General features: G+C 30.7%; 2 protein-coding genes and 1 pseudogene across 3 annotated transcripts; all 3 read right to left on the minus strand.

Moving 5' to 3' along the window:
- Positions 1 to 2,860: 2,860 nt before the first annotated feature.
- On the minus strand, positions 2,861 to 5,543 carry LOC128159988 (uncharacterized). 2 transcript variants are annotated; one of them, XM_052823231.1, is made up of 6 exons: positions 5,154 to 5,543; positions 4,888 to 4,940; positions 4,641 to 4,772; positions 4,321 to 4,441; positions 4,174 to 4,217; positions 2,862 to 4,015 (listed from the first exon to the last, which is right to left on the minus strand). In XM_052823231.1, exons 1-6 carry the CDS (start codon positions 5,270 to 5,272, stop codon positions 3,564 to 3,566), a joined length of 921 nt encoding a protein of 306 aa, XP_052679191.1. In that variant the 5' UTR covers positions 5,273 to 5,543; the 3' UTR covers positions 2,862 to 3,563. The 2 variants fall into 2 exon arrangements, with proteins under 2 accessions (XP_052679197.1, XP_052679191.1); XM_052823237.1 differs by lacking the exon at positions 4,888 to 4,940 and having other exon boundaries at positions 2,861 to 4,015.
- Positions 5,544 to 8,001: 2,458 nt separating this feature from the next.
- On the minus strand, positions 8,002 to 16,617 carry LOC128171438 (uncharacterized). Its single transcript, XM_052837233.1, has 5 exons — positions 16,444 to 16,617; positions 16,302 to 16,360; positions 16,062 to 16,202; positions 10,926 to 11,037; positions 8,002 to 10,751 (listed from the first exon to the last, which is right to left on the minus strand). The coding sequence occupies exons 1-5, from the start codon at positions 16,560 to 16,562 to the stop codon at positions 10,475 to 10,477; spliced, it is 708 nt and encodes a 235-aa protein (XP_052693193.1). The 5' UTR covers positions 16,563 to 16,617; the 3' UTR covers positions 8,002 to 10,474.
- A 5,142-nt stretch (positions 16,618 to 21,759) lies between these two features.
- On the minus strand, positions 21,760 to 23,762 carry LOC128192639 (uncharacterized; annotated as a pseudogene).
- Between the last annotated feature and the right edge of the window lies 1 nt (position 23,763).

Below are 23,763 nucleotides of genomic sequence, written 5' to 3' on the forward strand. Positions count from 1 at the left end.
CAAATGTCTTTTCTCTATCTTATAAGATTTATAATAGGAAGTGTTAATCAGGAAACTAATTTCGGTGTCCTTTTTTTTAAATTTCAATATAGATCAATAATGTTTCGTTTGATATAATTTATTAAAAGTATAAATGATTTATATTTCCTATATCAATAACCACCACGTCCTATCAATAAAAGACAATGACAACCTAAAATGCATTTTACTCGAAAGAATAAATTGACTGCAGATATGAATTAATTTTTCTCCTTCAGCTATAAAATAATGAAACAATATTTTATTTGATATACGATCGCTTATTACTTAACAAAAAAAAATAATAATCGGACAATGGCTATTGCGAAACAATGTTTACATTAACACAGATTATAACGTCTTGCCGTACAGTGACACAATAATAATCAATTAAGGATCTCTACGAAAATTTTCAAATTTTAAATTTCTTTAAAAATATACAAAAATATTATGATTTTTATTTATAATCAAATTGTGTTGGATGAACAGCTAGCCTTTTGGTGACGTTTTATATATGACATATTGTGTTGGATGAACAGCTAGCCTTTAGGTGACCTTTTATATATGACAGTGTCAGTTTTACTCGTATTATTTGCATAGGAGACAAAACATTTTGTAGATTATTTTTATTTTTTCATTTATTCGGTATGCAAGAGCATGCTCTACATACGAACAGTTTCTTAATCTGATGCGGCAAGCTACTATAACAAACAAGTTGTTGAAACAAGAATATCAAGAACTTCGATTAAAATGATCTTTCGCAGCATTGTTAAGGCTTACTATGAACTTTCAACAGATTTAAACGTTCATAAAATAATACATCTATCATTACAATCTATTAATGTAAAGTTATTTGATCATGACATAAGTTAGGTATTAGTTGAAACAGTATAGTAAATGCTATATTGTATGACACTTAGTGTGGTGCACTGAATGTGCAGTCACGTGATATAATTCTCCCGAATGGAGGTCATTAACAACTTTCAATATAACAAGGGCATACCCTTATTCAGATTGAAAATTTAAATAAAAATTAAAAGGACTATATATGATAAGGGCCTAAAATGGCCCCCTAAAATTAACATCATCATTTTACTATCATTCTTTGTTTTCTTAGTACAGATATTTATGTGATGTGTTTACATAACATTAATTTTGATTCAAGTGCCCACAATTTAGAAATATGACATTGTAAAGACATCCTTTTCCCGCCATTTTTGCATTTTTAGCGTAAAACAGCTTGTTTTCAAGCAGTTTTTCCTTCCGAAAACATAGAGCGCATTCTTGAACAAATAAAATATTTTAATCAGAGATGTACCTAGCCAAGACTAATAAGTGACAAAAATATTTTTCTTGTTCAAGCATGCGCTCTGTATTTCCCATTCGTAAATAGATAAGAAAAATGTCAATTTTTGGCTGATTTTGATTGAATTATAGAAATGGCGTCACTTCTGACGTCATATACTGCCAGTGTGTGCAAATAATTCAAATACATAGATGAAAAATATATTTTATATCAACTCTTCTAAAAAATAAGTAAACATTTTATTGTACCCGAAACACTTTAAAAATGGCGAATTATGGGGGCCAAATTTAACTCTTATCATATATAGTTCTTTACTTATCTAGTAGATTCTAAAAAGTGCTTCTGCTTCGTAGAGAATTCATCCTCTATAAGAATACATGTAAATATAAAATAAATGAGCTCGGGTTGAATTTGTTGTGACCTTGGCTTAATATTTCACTTATTTATTAATTCATTCTACAGAATGTACCGAAGCAGCAGCAGTTCTCATTAAAATAATCATTCTTTCAATTTATACCAGAAAGATCGTAATGATCTGTTAAGTTATGCGATTGTAAATAGCTGATTTGGATGTGTCAAACACATCGAACTTTTACGTTAAACACGCTAGAGAAAAAAATGATAAACGCTTGAAAAAATAATTACATGCTGAATCAAAACAAGCATAATGAATAGGATTTAATAGTACAATATTTGTTTTAAGATAATGCTCAGTTCATTTATGAAATTTATATTCCCAAGTTAAAAAATAGATTGTTTCGTCTCTCTCTCTACACATATCGCTATGCATCAAAATTTACAATATGACGTCACATCGACAGTTCCATCGCGATAAGTCAGTTGTTTATTTTTAACGTTGTTGGACTTAATTGACTACAAAGTTGCATGCAGAGGTAATTTTTATGTAGTTTAATGTGTTTGTTCCCATAAAAATCGGGAGTTATTTTATTTTTGGGCACTTTTGATTACTTGTTTTTTCATGTGATGTCATAGTTAACATTTCCCATACTTTCTGGTAGGCACGATCACAAAGTAGACCTGCGTTACGCAAGTTCTGTGGTCAATATAATGACCTTGTCAGCATGTACAATGATTCATTAGGACACATGCTGATTGACGTTTTTAATAGACCATTATTTAGACACTGGACTGACTACGGTTTCTTCCGTTTTTCATGATCTTCAACATAAGCACATGGCGGTTACGACCGGCCAGCAGGGGATGCTTACTCCTCCTTGGCACCTGATCATACCTCTATCTTTTTAGTGGTCCGTGTTGCTCAACTTGGAATTTATATTTTGCTTTATGGATTTTTGACGTGGTTGACATTTTATTATTGTCATTTTTTGATTCATTATAACCAATACTAAACCAAAAGCAATCAACATTAATCAACATCTCTTAGGTTGATATTTTATGTATCTCTTGTGCAATGTTTTTATTTGTTTAAATCATTCAAATTCAATTGGAATATTTTTACTATTTACAATTGCTTAACTTTTGTTTAATTGTATGCAATAGAGAGTCGTGTTTCAATTTGATATTCATAGTATAATAACAATATCAACATGTTAATGTAACCTTAATACAACAAAAAAGACACATAGTTATCTAGTCATTAGAAAAACAGCCCAATATATTATTAAGATCAATGGCATTATATATAAGTTCTAAAAAAACAGGAAAAGAAACTTGAATTTAATAAACTGTTGTGACTGGAACATCCTAGAAATCCGGAAGATATTTCGTCAAGACTTAAAATTCTGCAAGGGTTTTCTAGTGCTTTCGATACTTTTAGATCGAGCTGGAGTGTCTAATAAACACGGTTTTCAGATGTTAGTGAGATTCACGACCACGTGTTAAACTCAGATAAACAACAATTACCAGGAAGATTGCGCTATATGTAAGCTATTTTTAAAAATTATAAGCGGAAATTAAAATTTGAGATTAAAATCACATTTTTCGATCTATGACATTTTGGCAGAATAAAGTTTTTCACCCAGTTTTCCATGTTTGCATTAAATCAAAATAAATATTTTGAGTTTAAAAGCAATGGGGTTGTTAGTTGAGTAGCAAGATTATCGAATGCGATTTATACAACGAACAAGTGCATGCAATTGTCAATAAAATTATATTTTATTTTTTTACTAGCTGAAAAAAGATAGTGTTTTTTAAATATGGAAATGAATCTCATTACAAATAACGATATAAGAACGCATGTAGGTTTGTGGCTTTACAGCTATAAATGCGCTATCAAAATATTTCCATTGTTTTTATCCACTTTGGAATTATAGTATTGATTAATTCCTACATTATTATACACCCCCGATGTATCAACAGTTATGTCTGAGCACGATTTTGACATCCGTTTATTTCTCTTTGCATTTTGGGAGAGGCTTACATAGCAGTCGTCCTCTGGAAATTCAGACAATGTTACAAGCGGTTGTTTACTCTTAAAACGTGCATCGATTGCGCTGTAATATTCTTCACCCATCTCACCCATTGTTTTACTTGATGTACGCTCTTTGCAGAACAATCGGTTATACTCTGTTGAGTTTATTCTGTTTGGTGTGGTTTCCTTGTTGCCCTTTCTGTTGTCATCGAGAAGCATTCTTGATTCGCGAATGTCATCGTAATTTTCCTGAATTGTATCCTGTATACTCGGAACTGTGAATAAATCCACTTGAAACCCTTTAATAAAGAGTTTTCGATAAAAAACATTTACACCAGTTATTTGAATTATTTAGCAATCAAAACAATTACAAAATTAATGATTGTTTTTTTGGGAAAAAAAGAAAATATACTCGTGATGTGTTAATCTCATATTTATGAAACAAAATAACAATTACCTTCTGTTTTCTCAGCGGATTTAGGTTTGTACAACATCTTACGCCTGAAAAAATATAGATGCAGTACAAAAGTTTCGCAGTTATTATGCAGCATACAATTGATTTGAGTACCTTAAAAACCTAAAGCTTCATTATATTTTCTCTTACCATCTGTAAAACATCACACCGATGAATAACAAGGCCATTGAAAGCAAGACAGATCCAGATCCAATCACACACAGAAGCAAAGTGTCTATACATTTGTCTTTAAATTCGTTGTTGATATAATCTAATGAAATTAATGTTATTTTAGTTCTCGGCATTCCTTAAAATCAACCGACGCTTTATATGAAATGGACTGCTGGATAAAAGTTCAGTCATGGAAAAAAATATAATTTGCATTGCTAATCAATTTAAAAAACGTTTAGACATTTGTTAGATGTTTTTTTCTTTTTTTTGAAATTTTTAAACTTGCTAATGGAACTTACCAATCGTTTGGCAGCCAGTGTATTTATTGCAGACTTCGTGATTCTGGCACTTACAAGTTTTTCTGCATCGGTATCCGAATGATATATTATGGCATGGTTCTGAACAGTTTAACCCAAATGCCCCGAAACATTCTGTTGAAAAAATATTTTATAGATACAAATTTAGTTTATATATACCTAGATGTAAATCAATAGAAGTGACATGTACATGTATGTACCAATTACATGCTTAATAAATAAATCGAACCTATACATTTTCCATCGTGCCAATAATATCCACTGCAGCAGTGGGTATTTCCACTGAAAGATTTCCATTTAAAACATATTTATTCACCATATACACAGAGACAGTAGCAACAAAACATTATCAATATCGTAAAAATAAACGAAACAATAAGTTTAAATTATTTATTCTTTAAATGTAAATGTAAATCTTGAGATGAATAAAGGAGGACGCATTTCAAATTAGCAAACTTAATAGGGAGTATTTTAAAATAAATAAATGGAACTTACTTTTCCTTTTGACATACATTATCTTGAGATAAATTCTTGTCATTTTGTCCTTGTACAATCTGTTGTAACACCAACATTATTGTTGCACATTTCGCCATGTTTATGTTCAAACTAATCATTTAAATAGATAATCCGCTTTTAGTTTTACTTGATTGTGATTTGTAAATTCACTTGTTTTCCTTGTTTTCTCAACCCAATTGTATCGTTTTTAGACCGTCAATTGATACTCATCTATAAATATACATGATCAGAAATCACGTGGTTTGTTCAATGGCAAAGGACCAACATGGCAATGATTCATGCGAGATGTTCTAGTCCAAAGACAGGTTGGCTATTTCTTGGAATGTACAACAATTTCTAGGAATTTGAAAGCAAAGCAAAGTTTTAAGATATGTTTAAGTTATGGAACTAGAAAATGTTTACAAAATGATCATATAAGTATAATAATTATTTGCTTTCTCTTTCTCTTTTGTTAAACGTTTTGATAGACTAAAGCAAACCTGTACTTTATGCACACTATATTCACCTTAAGCCTTGCTATTTCACAAAGACAACATTTTATGTTGGAACTGTCCAAGAACTATAACTAAATACAGTCAGTTCAAGTATATCTTTTACAACATACACCATAGCACAGCATAGCATTGAAATCTCATAGCATAGCATTGAAATCTTATACCATAGCATACAATCTCATAGAATCGCATTCGTCATATCATACCATAGCATATCATAGCATAGCATACAACATTATTTTAACCCGGTTTTAAATGTTTTTATTTGAAAAAATAAATGTTTACATGATAGATCTGTGATAAACTTTGGCTTTTTATTATTTTACTTCAAAATGTGTGGAACTCTTCTGTGTATGGAGGCGTTTTTGTTCAAATCTCATAGCATACCATACCATACCATAGCATAGCATACCATATCAATAAGCCCTTCATTTCAATTTCTCATAGCATAGCATACAAATCTCATAGCATATCATTAAGATCGCATACCATAGCATAGCATTAAATTGTAAAAGATATGCATGAAATGACTGTACTATGTAATCTACAATTGTGTTATTAAATAAATGTATTGTTGCTGCTAAATTCACTAAAACCCGGGGTGACCAAAAATAATTACGTTCCTCTTTGTGATTCCCTGGCAGTGGGAGATCTTGATAAACTGATGAAGTTTGACAAGTGTATACATCTATTTATTCACATTGTTTCAAATGTACCCAAATCAAATTGTATTTAGGAGAGCTGGATGGTTGGGGGCATTTTAAGACTACATCATCTTCCTTGAGATGAAGAGCACTTAACTAAGATAGGAAAATTTTCATATTATAAACTTAAAGTGTTTAGATAAAATAGTTCCTGGCTAAATATATCATATCTAAAATTTAAATGTAAATCTAATGGGTAATTTGTTGAACAATTAGCCCCGTTAAAGAAAACAGGATGTACAAAGATATATCGATCTAAGACAAAATCGCATTGTTCTCAGTTTTAAAACGACATAGAAATGTCTTTATGAGTATGACAAAATTTCTGTCATGCAGCACCTCTTCGTTAACAAGATTCTTGTACAATCACTTAACGTATTTTATTTTATAATTCCGTTCAAATCTATATTTGATTACTTCTTCAGTTTAAGCGGTTTTATGAAAATACCTCGATACAATCTTGGTTGTGAAGTTAATATTTAAGAACATCCAATGGTATTTCAATTGAATTTATTTCAATTCACTTCAATTGAAATGTAAGCCAGATTTAAAAACAATGTGCACAAATAAGTAATTAAGGTCTTTCGTTTCCAATGGAAGTCCTCATTCTTATTGCTTTGTTTCTTTTTCCCTTTTCTTATGCTTTTTTGTACAAGCGATTTCTTGAAAACGACTCAACCGATTTTCGAGAAAATTTCAGATCTTGTAGATATTGATAAAAACCATATATATGATTTGTTTTTTTTTAATGACGTCATTTATGTTTGTGAGATATTGACGTTTTAGCGATTTTCAGAGGGTCTGCTTGACCTGTTATCTCCTCCTAAACGAAAAAAGAGTTCAAATTTTCAGGAATTGAAGAGGAATGAATGTAGATGTGTATCAAGGCAATTTTGATTTATTTGGTTTCAAAGGCGTCGAAACTCACCTGGGCCTGAAAATTACTTTAAAAAAAAAACGACGTGATTTTTAATGGTTTTCATTCTCTATCTCCATTCCTGAAAATATTTTAACATAACATATATAGCAAATAGAATTTATGTTTCAAAGAGCTTTTGTTTGATATCAAGAAAAAGGTGCTGGTCCCTCAAATTAGGGGCTAAAGGGGCTACAAAGTCCCTCTTCAATAGCACTTTACTGAGAAATATTTTGTAATATGTTTCAGAAGCAAAAATGTTTATCTTTCACTTATAAAACAAAATCATAAAAAAATTCAAGCGTTACGTAATTAGGGGTTTTAAGGGGCTAGATGTCCATACTTTTATTAAATATATTACGAAAAGTACTGATATTTTGAAAAGCAATTAAGAATAAAAGGTTCTTAGAATAATGTTTGAAACAATATTCAACTATTCAAGTTTCGTTATCTGGCCCCAATAAGGAGATAAGGGGCCGGCCCGTAAAACTTCCTATCCAAGATAGCTCAAATACAGTCACGAGTTTTTAAACAATTGTTGAACAAAATCTGTTTAAAGGAAGTGAACATGAAAATATTATCAAGGGCCCAAATTTGTCTGTTTGGTGTATCTAATGATATCTGAAAACTATTTAGACACAGCTTTCCCCAGTAAAAAGAGATACCTCTAAGAATAACTAATTCCTGCAATCCATGAGCGCTGCCATATTGTTAAAATCATGACTTCCATGCTTCGTTATCTCTAAGCATCTAAGAGAGGACAGCACCGATGCTGATGTCAGTAAGACACATTGCATTTTTACACACGCTTAGTATCAGCGATAAAATGTCACCATCAAAATGTAAATTAAAACTTGAAATGGATGAAAAGAAATGACATTTTGAAACACGGTATATGGAGAAAGATTTTGGATCTCAGAATGATCCATTTTCATCAGCAATTAATGTTAAATGTAACCAGAACGGAATGTTCTGGATCAGTGTTATTGTTATCTATTTTTTCTTGCACTCTGGAATTTCTTAATTTGCTGTTATGAGTTTGAACATTATGTGTGCTACATAAATGAGCACATAAAGTGCATTGCTCAGCATCCTGATTTTTAAAATGTGACTTAGTTCTGTTTTTCTTCTGACAGCATAAACAGAACCGGCATACGTATCATCAAGATCTAATGAAAGATAAAACCAAATCAGACAGGAAGATCTCTAGAGCTATATTTAAATAGAATTAAAGGTAAGAAACTCCACAAAGAAAATGAAATTACATTTTTACATTTATTTGAAATCTACAAAGAGCATTTTATTTATGTAAACACTGACTGTCAGATTTCTGAACAAAAATCTGGAATGCCATGGTCTCATATTTCACATATTATCAATTCATTATTCTGCACAAACCATGTATAGTTAATTACCTAAGGTTCAGTTATAGATATATACTGAATCCTTGTCCTCTCATGACAGTACAACATTTTGCTGCACATCTAGGCATAAGTTTTCTATGTAACTTTTATGAACTCCGTATAAACATTGACCCAGTTCTATCATTGACCCAGTCACCAGCAGCAATGTGGCTTTTCTACGTCAGAGAACAGATGCATGCTGGGGGGAAATAGATTACCTCCATTAACCTTTCACTGAGAGTGTTAAATTGATAAAATCTCATGATAGAAATAGACAAAAACGTTACAAACATCATTTCTAAGTTTCAAAAGGCTTTTAAAATTTATTGAGCAACAATTGATTTATTTATGTTCACTTCCTTTAACATTAAAGACATTTCATTTGATCTCAATAAAAAGGGACTGGCCCTTGCATTTAGGGGCCAAAAGGGCTTTAAAGTATTTCTTTCATAGCACTTTACTGAGAAATATTTTGTGATATGTTTAAGAAGCAAAACCGTTCATCTTACATCTTATATGGAACTATACCTTATAAGACTTTATCAAGCGTTACGTTATTAGGAATTTTAAGGGGGTAGAAGTCCAAAACATCGATCAATCATATCGCAAAAAATAACAAATATTTTGAAAAGCAATATGTAATAATAAATGCTTAGAATGATGCTTTAGTCAATATTGAACCATCAAATTCTGTCATATGGCCCCAGTAAGGAGATAAGGGGTCAACCCATGTTTGATATCAAAATCCGTTTCGTTTGATATCGAGAAAAAGGGGCTGGCCTTTTAATTTAGGGGCCATGAAGGCTCTGAAGTCTTTTTTTTTTTTTATAGCACTTTACTGAAAAATATTTTGTTATATGTTTTGGAAGCAAAAATGTTCATCGAACATTTATTTAACAGTAAATTATAATTATTTTATCATATATTCCGTAATTCGGGGTTTTAAGGGGCCATAAATCCAAACCTATGATAACATATCTCAAACAGAACAAATAATTTAAAAAGCATTATTTTGAAAAGCAATATAGAATGAAAGATGCGTCAAATGATGTTCCTGACAATATTCACCCATCAAAATTTTGTTATGTGGTCCCAATAAGGAGAAAAATGGTTAATTATCAAAGTCGAGGTCATATTACATTCAAAACATCGCACGGAAGACATCCTAGTTGCTCGTGTCTAGTTTGTTTTAATATTTTTTCAATAACTTTGTTTTCTAATTAACATCCAAATGCATATAATTCTATTTTACAACTTATATGATAAAAGATAAGAATGTTGTCCGCTTGGATATAGAGTTGACAACAACTTTCTTTCCCTAACGATTTAATATTACGTTTTACTTTTCTATCGTACCAATATGAAATGGCACTAAGTCAATATAGAGGGCTTTGTTATTATCAAATATCTGAGGCACCAAAAGTTTTTAATATTGATCTATGTGGTATTTTTAAATTTAGAAAACAGCGTTTTATCATTAGAATTTGAAAGTTTTTCTACAGTTACTGAGTATTTTTCAGGAAAATTAATGTTCTAAATTGCCATTTCGACCCAGATTAAAGACTACACAACGTTTAACTAGGTCATACTAGCTCTGTTCTTATGGAATACTAGTAACTGTCAACATGTTTATCGTTTATTATGATTTCATACTTCTAATAGGTATGGTTTGATCTAGGTACACTTATATCAATAATTTTTCAGCTTCTAAATAGTTTTACGCTTCTCTGATTCTCTGGATTTAAGAAGAAAATAAAACTGCCACATCTTTATGGTTTAGTCTTTAGTGTCTATTGTGTAGTAGATTTTGGTCCTTTGTCGTGCTATACTCATCGGAGCAGATATCTACCATAGCAGCTTTTGGGAACTGGATATGGTTGTATTCGTTACACGTTTCATGTCCTGAGGTCCCACATCTGTCTAAGGGCTGATCATCATCGATCTCGTGGTTTCCTATATTATTTCCATGCTTTTTAATTTTTCTCTCGGAATGGTTTACACGCGCTTTAAAACTTCCCAGATTTGTTATCTTAAGATTGTGTGTCCACTTCAATCTTTTTCTGGTATAAATATAATAACAATGAAAGAAATCATTATCAATAGAAATTTGTTTTGCAAGATCTTTGATATGAAAACATTAAAAGCACAAAGAAATGTCGAAATTTATGTTAATACACGTATTTGAAAAATAAGAGGTGAGCGGCATTTTATCAAATGAATATATTATGAATTACCTCATTGCACAAGTAAAGCAGATAACCGAAATGAAGCCTTGAACACATAATAAGCCGATCAACAACTGCCAACTGAGGTTTTCTTGCTCTACTGGTCGCTGCCTGTCTAAAACTATTTTATACCAAAAGTTAATATAGCGTCACCGTAAAGTAGAATACAATTTTTTGTAGGTGTAAATATTACAGAAATGAAACAAACAACTTCCAACCGAAGTATATGATATATTTAATCTGGAAAGAATTCATTAAAGTATATTTTCGACTGTTTCTTGTTTGTTTTGGGGGGATATAGGCCACTCCGGTTCGAACTTGAGTACACAAACGTGTTGGACATCCCGTGACTGGAATCGAGATTTTTCAAACACTTGGATTTTAACCGAACGGCCGAGGTTTATAAGTAATTATCATAAAGCAATAATATCAACATAAAATGCACTTTAAAGTTTTTATATTAGGTTGTTTAGATTTTAATTTTAATATAAAATGTCATTCTTTCACAGAGAACTGTTTTATACATTTGCATTGTATATGGGGTTTATAATTTGATGAAGACCTTGGGTACAATCGAATTCGACGTTTGTCATGAATATATATAACTAAATATCAAAATTTTTATTTTTAAGCCTATAATAGCCAAAGAGCCTGAAGGACACTTCATTTTTAAGGACACATTTATCCTTTAAAACAATGAAATTACAAAACAAATCTATTGACACGGTCTTATGACCTTGAAAACGAGCGCTGTGTCAAAACAATCAATCGTACGATATATATAATAGTCAATAATTGTAATATTAGCTCGTCCGAAAAATATTGACCGGTCAATATTTTTTTTATATTAACCGGCTAGGAATAATGTCTAGAGAACATTCCCTCTATTTCAAATAGTCGTTTGATTTATTGATTCGTAAACGATGACGCGATTAACTCTTCGCGACTCCAAAACAAGGTGACGTCATAATAGACAGTCAGTTAAGGCAAGTAAACAACGGACGCGCAAAGCGGCGGTTTGCTATCATAACGGATATAAGGATTTTCGAATTACTGTGAAGTAAAATCAGGTAGAACATCTGTATGTTAATTCTTGCAGTCGGCGGAATATCACCAGTGGCCGTTTGATGCTGAGGCTATTTTGGAACTTTGCACAAAATTGAATTCGTGAATTCTTTGTTGAGCTGAGAAAATTACGGCGATCTGTTTTCAATTAATTTCTTCAATTTTGGTTTGTTTCTTATATAACAATATATATATATATATATATATATATATATATATATATATATATATATATATATATATATATATATACATTGGAAAAGTAAAAGGAGACACACTAATTTCGTTGTATGTTTGAATTGTAGCCAGTGTGTCAGAAACTGGGACAATTCAAAACCTAAATAGCGATAAAAAAAACTTTCAGAGATGTTTTACGGAAATAAGAGGAGAGTGCTAAAATTATATTTTCCTGCAATTTAAAATCAGTGTAAGTAAATTTAGATCTTTGTTGAAATTTAATCTTAAACAACATAAAATTACATGATCAGTCCCAAGACATTTATTCAGCACATTTGGACGCTTTTTAATAAAAATGCACATACCTGTGGAAAAAGTGCAATTGAAATCAATGAAAATACAAATTTTCCAAGGTGTCATCATTAACACATCATCATTTTTTTACTCGGAAAAATTCACAGAAACGATAACAGATTCCTTACGGAGATTTAAATTAAATAATGTTGACATCATTTCTCAATTTGGAAGTCACACGAAATACCTCGCACAATTTTTTAACGTTATAACCCGAGTACCTTCATGTCTATTGCAATGCAGAACCCTCGTAGACCTATTGATTTTAGCTGTGTATTGAAACCTGACAAGCGAGATAGGGCGTTTCAATGGGAAAATCTTGGGATTTTTTTTAAACATTTCACTGAAAATCATTTGTACCTTGAGGTATTCATTTGAGAAATTGTACTGCGTAAATATTTTGGACAGAATATGGCAAGAAAGGAGTCTTTTCTGGTTTTCGCCTTGTCAAAAATAAATTTGGTTGAAAATGGTCATTCGATCAAGATAAACAATGATTAAAATATAATGTTATTTTTTTTTTATTTCATACAACTTTGCATAGAAATAGTACTCAAAGTTTATGATCTTACAAGGACTATTTTTGGCGGAGCCATGTCTTAGGTGGATATCACGTTTTTGCAATCCTGTAGATTTAGCATTTTTTTAAAAACAATAACATTTATTTAGCAACTTATGTGAACTTATGATAAGGTACTTGGGTTTCAGAATATATTATAAAATTTGAGATGATTTGCATATCAATTTATATTTTTATAAGCTTTTATAAGCAATCACTCTGTAAATACTTTTGTGTGGAAAAAAATCACTAAAATCGACATTGCTCTCTTATTAAATGGTCAATATACTACTGTATTAGCTTTTCTGTCAATTTATATTTTTATATAAGGTCTTCATAATATGTAAAAATCAGAACTATATTAATATCGGAAGCATACACAAAACAATCAACATATATTCAAAACTTAAGAAAATTAGAGTAAATGCGAGCTAAGTAATATCAATTTTAGTTTAATTATTCTTTCCAATATAGTAGTATAGGCTAATAGACATTCTAATATTCTATCATTTCACTAAAGAATAGAAACTTCATATCTTTAGCAGATGTTTACATAACTGCGTGTAACTACATCTATTTGTATCCTCCTTCAAGTTGAGGAGAAAGGTAGTGACCATGACATGACCTTGATGCAAACAAAAAATGGTCAAATTTGATAAAACTGATAAAATCATTTGGTTACATGATATGTTTGACTTTGTCAAAATTTCACGAATTTCTTGATATAAGAAGTATGTCTGATAACGAGAAGACTCCTTTCTTAAGTAATTATTGATCAGGATGTATCTACTTTGCATTAGCATGACTGCTGATTCAAATATCCAACTTTATGTTACAGTATTGTTTAATAAGTTATCAAATCTCTTTAAAATATTTAATATTTATAATTTGTAGTTGTAAAAAAAGGTAACATTGTCTACCAATTCAAAGCCAGTTCTGAGGATAAAACACTAATATCATCTTTTATAAAAAGTTTAAAAATGCCCAAAAATGATGTGAAAGATAGACCGTGTGATTATACCTTTTCCTGACATGTCAGATGTTTGCAATAAACTTAACTACTCACTATCTCATTGCAAAACAAATGTTAAATACACGTAAATAATAATTTCGAAAAAAAATACATTACCTTAAAAAAAACCACAGAGTTGAACTATAATAAATACCTTACAGACAAAGATGATTAAATATAAATACATATGTAATGAACAAACAATTTCCAACAGATGGTATAAGGAAAGTGGCATTAATGAATTCATGTTTTTTGTTTAGAAAAAGGAAACAGTTAATGATGAACAGGTGGGAATTTGATATTGGGTTCTATTTGTATTGAGGTATGAAAAATGATACAAATATTTACATTATTGCATCAATGGATTTGAAAGTAAAAAATAAGGTAAACTTTAAAACCTCGTTATGCAAATTGGCAATATCTATATAAACTGAAATTTTTTTATTATTTCAGTTGACTATTCTTTAGAATCATTATCACATAGTTACAAATTTTATAACAAGCTCGTTGCTCTCTTTTTACTCTGCATCCTTTCAAAATCTGTATTATTTATCCTGAGAATTTATTTTAAAAAAATTTTATAAGCGTAAAACAGTTATTTGATAAGTACAAATGTAATTCTTTTATAGTTTTTAAGTCTGTATATGATTTTAATAAGTATAAAAATAAATAAGAATAATTTATAGAAATTTAATAACTACATGTCTCCGTGTAATTTATCAACTCTCTTCTAAATTAAATCTAATGTTACAATGGTAAGTTTAAAACTGCGACAACAAATTATCTGTAATAAGAAAAACTAAAAGCAAAAAAGGACAAATACGGTACGTGCTATTCTATGATCACGACAAAATATCGGAAGTAATTTTGATAGTATTATGTTAGTCACCAAATAGCTAAAAGCAAAATATAAAGAAAGGAGATTTGTTGATATTACATAATGTTAAGATTTGATAGCACCAAACGGATACAGGATGCAGAAAATCTTGCAAAAATACAATATACAGCAATCATCCCACATTACCCACCCTGTCCTAATAATGGATATTTAAAAGCAAAGTTGATGTGAAAAGCATTGCCCAGAAAGTACTTAAACAAGGAAAATTTTGCAGCCCTTTTCCAAATTCTGTAAAGTACATTTCTCATTTTTAATCTATTAAGATAGAATGCGTTGTATAAATGAAAAAAAAACCCGTTTTGAATGTAGAATTCAGTAAACTACGGTAGATGCTGTAAAGAATATACGTCGTTTATTTGATAAAAAGCGGAAATGCTTAAAAAAAGAAATATGTGTGTTATATAAAGGCACTTAGTGACGCACAAACCGATGATTTAGCAAATATCGAATTTTCTACGATTTCCATATTTCTTATATAAAAGATGACGTTCTTAAAAATAAAGGTATTCGAAAGTAAATAAATCAAATTAAAAAGAGAAAAGGAGAATTATGCGTTGGGCCAATACAATAATATTGAGTTTTTCTTCCGCGTCATAGTCACACAAGCACAGGGGAATATAAACACTGCAACGTGTCATACATCAGTCATTCATTGGACCCGATGTCTTTAAGATCTATATATGTATCAAGATACCACTCTGTATAAATGCCTATTTATTACAACATGCATCGGTTTGCTTTAAATTTAAATTCTTTTCTCCGTGTGTCATTCCCACAGTAGGTATTTTTAGATAGAAATCGTATTACGTGACACTAAAATCAATGCCTAAAACAACTCGGTTTGTTTAAATGTAAAATTTTTGGACGAGTTTTAATGACTTGTAAACTAAAAGCTGATGAATTATGATCTGTGAAGCCTTCCGTATGATGAAATTTCCTATATTTCTTATTTCCGTTGTCATGATAAAAGTTATAACATCTATTTTGAGTCACCGCGTCACTTTAATCTCAGATGTAGACACAACAAAAATGAATCAAAAGAAAATTAGAATGACAATTATTGTTAGATCAAACTCTTACCACACGTGTAGTTCGATATACAGCCAACAAACTGATTACAAGTATCTTTTACAGAACAATTACATCTTGTTTTACATCTTGGTCCATAAAATCCTGGCGGACAGGGAAGACTGCAGTTTTCTCCGAAATATCCAATGCACTCTAATTGAAAAAACAGTATTTCAAAATTGAAATCTTTTTATAAATATTTCAAATTATGTCTTTATACAATATCAAAAAATCAAAGAAAAATTTGGCTACCTGTGCATGTTCTGTTTATAAGTCGAAAGCCAGTACAACATCGTGTAGAGTTGGTAGACCTATATAAAAAGATTTACTTATTATTAAATATATATAATAAGGATACATTTATATGAATACTAATTTAATGCTGCCCACTTACTTTTCAATTACACAATCCTGTTGGCCTCTGGATATCACAATAGAAAATGCAAAAATAACTACTAGGCATAAATACAGATGAATTTGATGACGGTTTATCACATTTTTTTCCATGTTCATCCTAAACGTGTGTTACATATATAAGGCTGTGTATTAAAAACCCTTCTCAACCACAATTTAGAATAATAGAGATGAACAAGCAAATACAATAAGGAAGTTAAATCTGAACAAGGAAGTAAAATTCTAATAATTAAGTTAAAAGGAACCATGGCAGCACATATTGTTGCCTAGCTGCAATAAGGTATCCCTCTCCGATTTTTGTATATCTGATGTTTACTGGAGAGGGCTATAATTACATCGGATCTCCGTAATTGTGCAAATGTTTTTAATGCAGCTGATCTTGGTCTGAAAAGATTGTTTATATCTTTTTTTTTTAGATCAATTGTTTTTTTTTAAATTTGGATTCAATAAATTAACCGTATATAAAACACACCAGCATGTTTACCAGTCGTTTTTCTTCAGCAGCCATGATAGTTCTCGCGTGATTTGATGGGATTAACGCTTGGAGTTTTGATGGGCTTGATAACGTAATTGTCAGTGTAAATAAGTGATCTTTTCTCGTTCTATAACAAAAACATCATTTAAGAAAAGGGTATACAATGGAAAATTCATATTGACCACGTTATTTATGCTTGGGGGAATTCCTATACTCAGTTCAAGATCTGCTCCTGAATTCTTATTGGCTGTCCCAGAAAAAAATGAAAGTACTGAAGTACTGAAATCCGGGGTCTTTTGGTGTGTCTTTCTGCATATTGTGTAGTAAAGACTGAAAATCTCTCTCTCTCTCTCTCTCTCTCTCTCTCTATCTCTCTCTCTCTCTCATGCTTTTAATGTCGGCAAAGCATCAGAGAGCGACCAAATTTTGTAAGCGGCTATAAACAAAAAATAAGTCTGTCTAGTAGAAGTTAAAAAGTTCAACAGTTGCTGCCTTGAATTTTGCAACAAGCATTATATATTCAATCCCCGTTTCTTCATCGTGCAGCTAAGTAGTTCATGGAAATTCATGCGCATTGTATGTGTCCAAAATGCATAGTAATGTTTTAAAAACACGTTATTAATAAGAAAACTAAAAAAGAGAGACAATTCATTCGAAATTTTAAAAAAGAAACAAAATGCCAACACTTTTGACAAAACGTGGCTCTTTGGGTAACTATTTGGTATAGCGGAAGCTTTACCTTGACGCTGTTTGGTTTTTTGTTTATTTGTGCTATTTATAGTAACATTGTCGATTGGCCTGCCTATAGCCACGACTCTGCTTTCACCAGAGCCCGGCTAAAAAGATCAAGATCAGTAAACATGGTGGACAAATTTAACTTGTATTGTGGACATACACGAAAAATAACCGATACATGGAATCTGGATTATACTCAATATTATGGGAATATTTTTGTCATACTCAACTATAATGTTTAAGTTCAGGTAACAAATGCAAAACTTATTGTCATTCATTGACGATTTGAGCCGAAATTGTTGCGAGAGTGAATCACTCCAGCACTTGCACCATTACGGAGCTGTAGCCCCCCCCCCCCCCCCCCGAAAAAAAAATCGCTAGAGGGCTACATTAATGCAGCTAATAGTTGCCTAATCCATTGAGTAGTTTCATAATTGAAATTCAATTTAATTAACTTCTTATTTCTGAACTGTAAAGAGCACAATTTCAATGTGTTGTAAATTTTGGTAATCAATTTTTCGATGGCTTGTAGTCGTAATGAATGGCCTTATTTTTTTTCGACGATAATCCTGATATAATTGTTTACACTTAGAATAAAACCAAAAAAGAAAGTGGGCGCTGAAGATGTAGAAGGAATCTGGGCACAATAGGAGGGTGAACATTTCATCGATCAATTTTGCAAATTTTTTAATGATAACTGTTGGACATGGAATTGGTAGAAAAATGTTTGTAATGCAAAATGTTTTTTTCAAAATATAATTAAAATATAACAACACGATGCAATTCATGCAAAAACATACTTATCTACAGCTGTTTTTAAGTAATTTTGTTGTTTCTGGGTTTCTCTCCACAAATTTAAAACATGTAAATATGACATATTTCAACATTAAAAATGTCGCTTACTTAAAAAAGATGGAGAGATGACCCAGATATGACTAATTATGTACTTTTTAAATAATATTTTTGGAGGACAAAAAAAAAACAAGTTCAGACAATGTTGTGTCAAACACTATACATTATACCGCACAATATAAAGTCTCGTATGTCTCACTGGTTTTGTCCTGGATAAGTGAACACTAACATGTAGTGTTTTGGATTCAAATCCTCCTGGTGATTCTTGTTTTTGAAACATTTTTGTTTTTCAATGAATGTTGATATAACATTTTGTTGAATTATACATACCGGTTTATGATAATTACTCGTTATTGTTTTCTACCCTATGAACTCTATATTCTGTTCTTATTTAAATATACAATATAACTGAATCAAAATATGTATGCATTATTGGTTTGCCCTTTCTTGTCCTCTTAGAAGCTTGTGAGGTTTTTTTTAATTGCCGAAATAGACATGTACTTCAACTTCAACTATCAAGTTAACAAGGTAACAAACCTGTACATTGTATATCGAGTGTTATATAAATAATAAAATGCTTTCTTTGGAGATTCATTCGTGATATGAAGCATTTTTGGTTTATATTAACATCTGTCTTTAAATTAATTATTAGATTTATTATGAAAAGTTAGTAAAATTCACTTAATAACTGTTGATGTACATAAGTACGTTAGCAAAAAGAAACAGCCAAATCGTCCTCTGTGAGACCATGAGTCTGACATCATCATAGTTATTTCGTGCAGTCCGTGATTTCTCTTAGGTCGTTGTAGGTTTCGACCAGTCAATAAACAGGGCGTGTCAATTTCAGTCCTGTCAGTTTCAGCCGCTGTAGATTTCGACCAATCGATAAATGGACGTGTAGATTCCAGTCTGGCTGCTTCTATAGAGCTATGAGTTAAGTGTAAGTTTCCGTAAGAAATACAGGAATTATTACTTTGTAGATGTAAATATAGACATTTAAATCCCAATTGATTGGTGTTAATGATTCCTGCAAACTTATGCGCCCAATTTCTTCACAATGGGATAAGCGGATAAAGACAAAAATAGAAATAGAATGAATAATTTTGATATGTCATTTACATTGTGCAACCGCATCTAACTTTTTTATGCTTGGACTGTTACAAGCTGACAGTACATCAAAATAGGAACACCATGCTGATATTGTATGTGTATCAGAGAACGAATTCGATGAAAAACAAAAAGGCCGACGACTGGAAGCGTATCTTATAATATAATGGAAAAGTTAAGTCTATTCCAATAATATATAAATAAACAGGTTACACAATGTTACATGTAAAAGCTCTTAAGTGCATCATAAAGCAAGAATTTTCTGTTTTAAACAAGAGCCAATTAGGCCTTAACAGTCACCTAAGTACCAGATCCCATACGCAAACTTGTCAAGGAGTCTCATTCATGGCTTAAATTCCGTTTCATTCTGTAGTAGAAATTGTAATATTGCAATGATGACCACCACCTCTCTGTCTTCAAAAAGGACTATGAAACCTATAATTTTAGCGAAAAACTTAAAAATCATAATAGCGTGAATGACCTGATATTGGAAAGGCGCAAGACTCTGATAGAAAATAATTTCCCCATGTTTGTTAACTTTTAAGAGAGGTTTAATGTGTTTCTGTTTTCATAAATGAACTAAAGACAAGGTGGCAAGCAAACATGCTTTATTTAAAACAGCCTCCCATCCCCCATCTTCAGGGGCAGACAGAAACTCTCCTGTGGGCATTTAAACAAAACAAACCAACTGTAAAATATATATATATATATATATATATATATATATATATATATATATATATATATATATATATATATATATAAATATATATATATATATATATATATATATATATATATATATATATATATATATATATATATATATATATATAATTTTCCCTCTTCTTTTGGTCCAGCTTTTGATTATTCAGCCTTAGTAATTTGTATTTCACATTGTGGTATTTATTCTAAAATCATTCTACATGTACTGCTAATCGGTGGTTTAGATTTGCCAATTCTTACTTTACCTTTTACAAGTTTATCTAAAAAATGGTGTTACTCAGGTGACCAAAAAAATGTTTACTGGTAAAACTGAATATAAGCACAATACTAAAACATAATTTGTATATCACAATATGTTAAAAAACGGGCGCAGATCCAAAATTGAGAAAATTATTACCAACATTCATAGAAGAGAAAAAGAAAGATCACGCTCGTACTTTGGCATGACAAGTATGATATTTAAATCCAAAAAAGGAATGTTGATATTAAAAAGGACGGAAATATAATGAAACAAATTTGATTTTTTCAGACAAACCTATCAGAATGACATTTTTGTGTTTTGATCAGTCTTCTCAATGGTAAAATGTATGTTTTTATGTGTTTGTCTTTTACCCCTATCTGATAATTTTTTGAGAGCATTACAGAAGAATTTGTGTTCATTTCTGTTTTATTTATTCTTCGTGTATTTTTGGCATTCTTATATATCAGAATGACCTTTTAATAAGTTATATACTAATGCACTTTTTTGTATGTTCCACGTCTCAGCAAACTAATTGAACTGAGTTTGAATTAAAAACTGAAATACAAAAACTTATTTTAATAATTTTCCCGCCGATATGTACAATTTATTAAAAGTAAAACAGTTTTTCTGTCCAATTTATTTCCTTATCAATCAATTAACCTAATTTTCGGTTCCGTTCCACCTTTAAGCAGCCCTCAGGATACAACAGCTGCAGTTGTACTTTAACATTGGTCACCACGGTTTTTTAAACATGTTTTACTGTAAAACGATATTGACGATTTCTTTAAATTAAGCTACAATAAAGGCAACAAATATATAAATTGAATGTATATAAAGTCCCTACCGTGTTCGAACTCGGGACCTTCAGGTTAGTAGACCGAAGCTACCCCCCATCGCCCCATGGAGTTATACATCGAAGAGACATAAAATGTTTTACAATACTTTAAAATCGCCATGTTCTCACGTACCGTTAAAAGAGGTAGAAGTCACGGGGTGTCTAGAATCCTTAACCGATATTGTTGTGTATTCCTTACGGCTATTTATGTAGTATGCAATGGCTTTTTAAGATTTCAATACGAAGTTGATTTGGGTATAGAAATGTCGATTATTGTTCCAACAGTGTTTCTGATTATCGACATATATCGATTTGATAAAGATCATCACGTTTCCGCATCTTTGTTGATGTCTTGGATAGTGGGCTTGTATTGTTTAGTGAGATACCTTTTGTGTATTAAATTCTGTTCCTTTGTTGTGCTATAATCTTCAGAACAAATATCAACCGTGGCAGCTTTTGGGAAATGAATATGATTATATCCATTTGACACCTGTCCATATGAAGAACCGCTTTGTAAGTGTTGATCATCACAGGACACATGGTTTCCGGTTGTTTGGGGGTTTTTTTTGGTGTATTTTAAACCTTTTCTCTAAATTGTTTCAGCAAGCTTTAAAACTTCCTAGATTTGAGATTTTGTGTCCAGTTCATTCTTTTCTTATCAAACGAATTTTAAAATCAATAAATAAAAATGTATTCAAACAAAAGTATAATTGTGTAGAATTCCTGACCTTAAAACAAGACAACAAAAAAGGGTTATATTTTATGGAGAAAAAAAACCACACACACATATATATATATATATATATATATATATATATATATATATATATATATATATATATAAATATATATATATATATATATATATATATATATATATATATATATATATATATATATATATATATATATATATATATATATATATATATATATATATATATGAAGCAAGTAGCTTAGTCGCATTTCTTTATATTAAACATATTTTTATTTACCTTAATGAAGAACTAATGCTGAGAACAGAAATCAAACCTTGCATGCATACCAAGGTTACCAATAACCACATCAAATCATGTTGCTCTACATCCTGCTCCAAATCTTGAAAATATATATTATTATATAGAAGTACATATAAAACCATCATTGACTAGAATGCTTCAAGTTAATTTTATTTTCAGAAAAAAAAAATAATTATCAATAAAGGAACACACTATTTTAGAATTCCATATTTTGAAGACCCGACGGAGTTTCTGTATTTTCATCAAAACTACAATTCATAAGTTGTGAAATACTTATTTTTGATAACTAGTACTATCTGTAATTTTTTTATATTGTACTGAATTCACAGTAATACCTAGCAAATTAATCTTAACCCTATTTTAACATCTAACACATCTAATACTTACATTAATAATATTCATTTTACACACATACTAAACTGAAAAACAGTGTGCAAGTGTAAAATGGGGTAACTTTGATGATATATCTACATAAGTAAAAACAAATTAGCTCTGAAAATTTACAATAAAAGGACAAAGTAGAGTGAGTTCTGAAAAAAGTTAAGAGAAGTTCGGTCAAAGCATATGCGAACACACAATAAGTATAAAGCAACTACTTCCTCAAATGAAAGCGAGTTTCCCAAAAAACACGAGATAACTCTTTCAAAACTTATAAAATGTATAAAATTAAAAGCACTAAAAATGGCTAACGACACGAACAATTGATATTGTCAAATATTTGGGACAACCAATTCCTTCTTTCAGACAAAAGAAATAAATTACATGGGTAAAAACAAAGAAAACAAAATAATGGGAGAATGGTATGTATTATTATATTTTTTGCATATTTATAGTAATAATATATCCAAGACTTTTTTATTCCTAAATTCAAAGAAGACGTTATTACGTTTCGGGCGTTGTTTTGTGACGAATGAATCAATGTTCTAAATTTTTATCTAAGTCTGAAGCGAAAACTATCAGAGGATTCCTAGAGGAATGCAATACAGACCTGTAGATCAATATTAGCCCTGCAGAATCCGTATCAGTCCTTGAAACTGTTACGGGGATTATGCAGTTAATTGTATCGCATATGCAAAAACCATGTATTTATTAAAATGTATGTAATAAATTAAATTGTTACCTGCATATGTGTAATGATTGTTATCTTATTCTTTTTTATTTGAACCTTACCACACTTGAAGATTGATCTACAGCCAACAAATTGATTACAGATTTCGTTCATAGCACAACTGCATGATGATATACATCTCTGTCCATAAAACACTGGTGGGCAGGAACGAGTGCAATATTTTCCTAAATTTCCATTCATG

Source organism: Crassostrea angulata, chromosome 1, assembly GCF_025612915.1.
Source record: "Crassostrea angulata isolate pt1a10 chromosome 1, ASM2561291v2, whole genome shotgun sequence".
Classification (NCBI taxonomy): domain Eukaryota; kingdom Metazoa; phylum Mollusca; class Bivalvia; order Ostreida; family Ostreidae; genus Magallana; species Magallana angulata.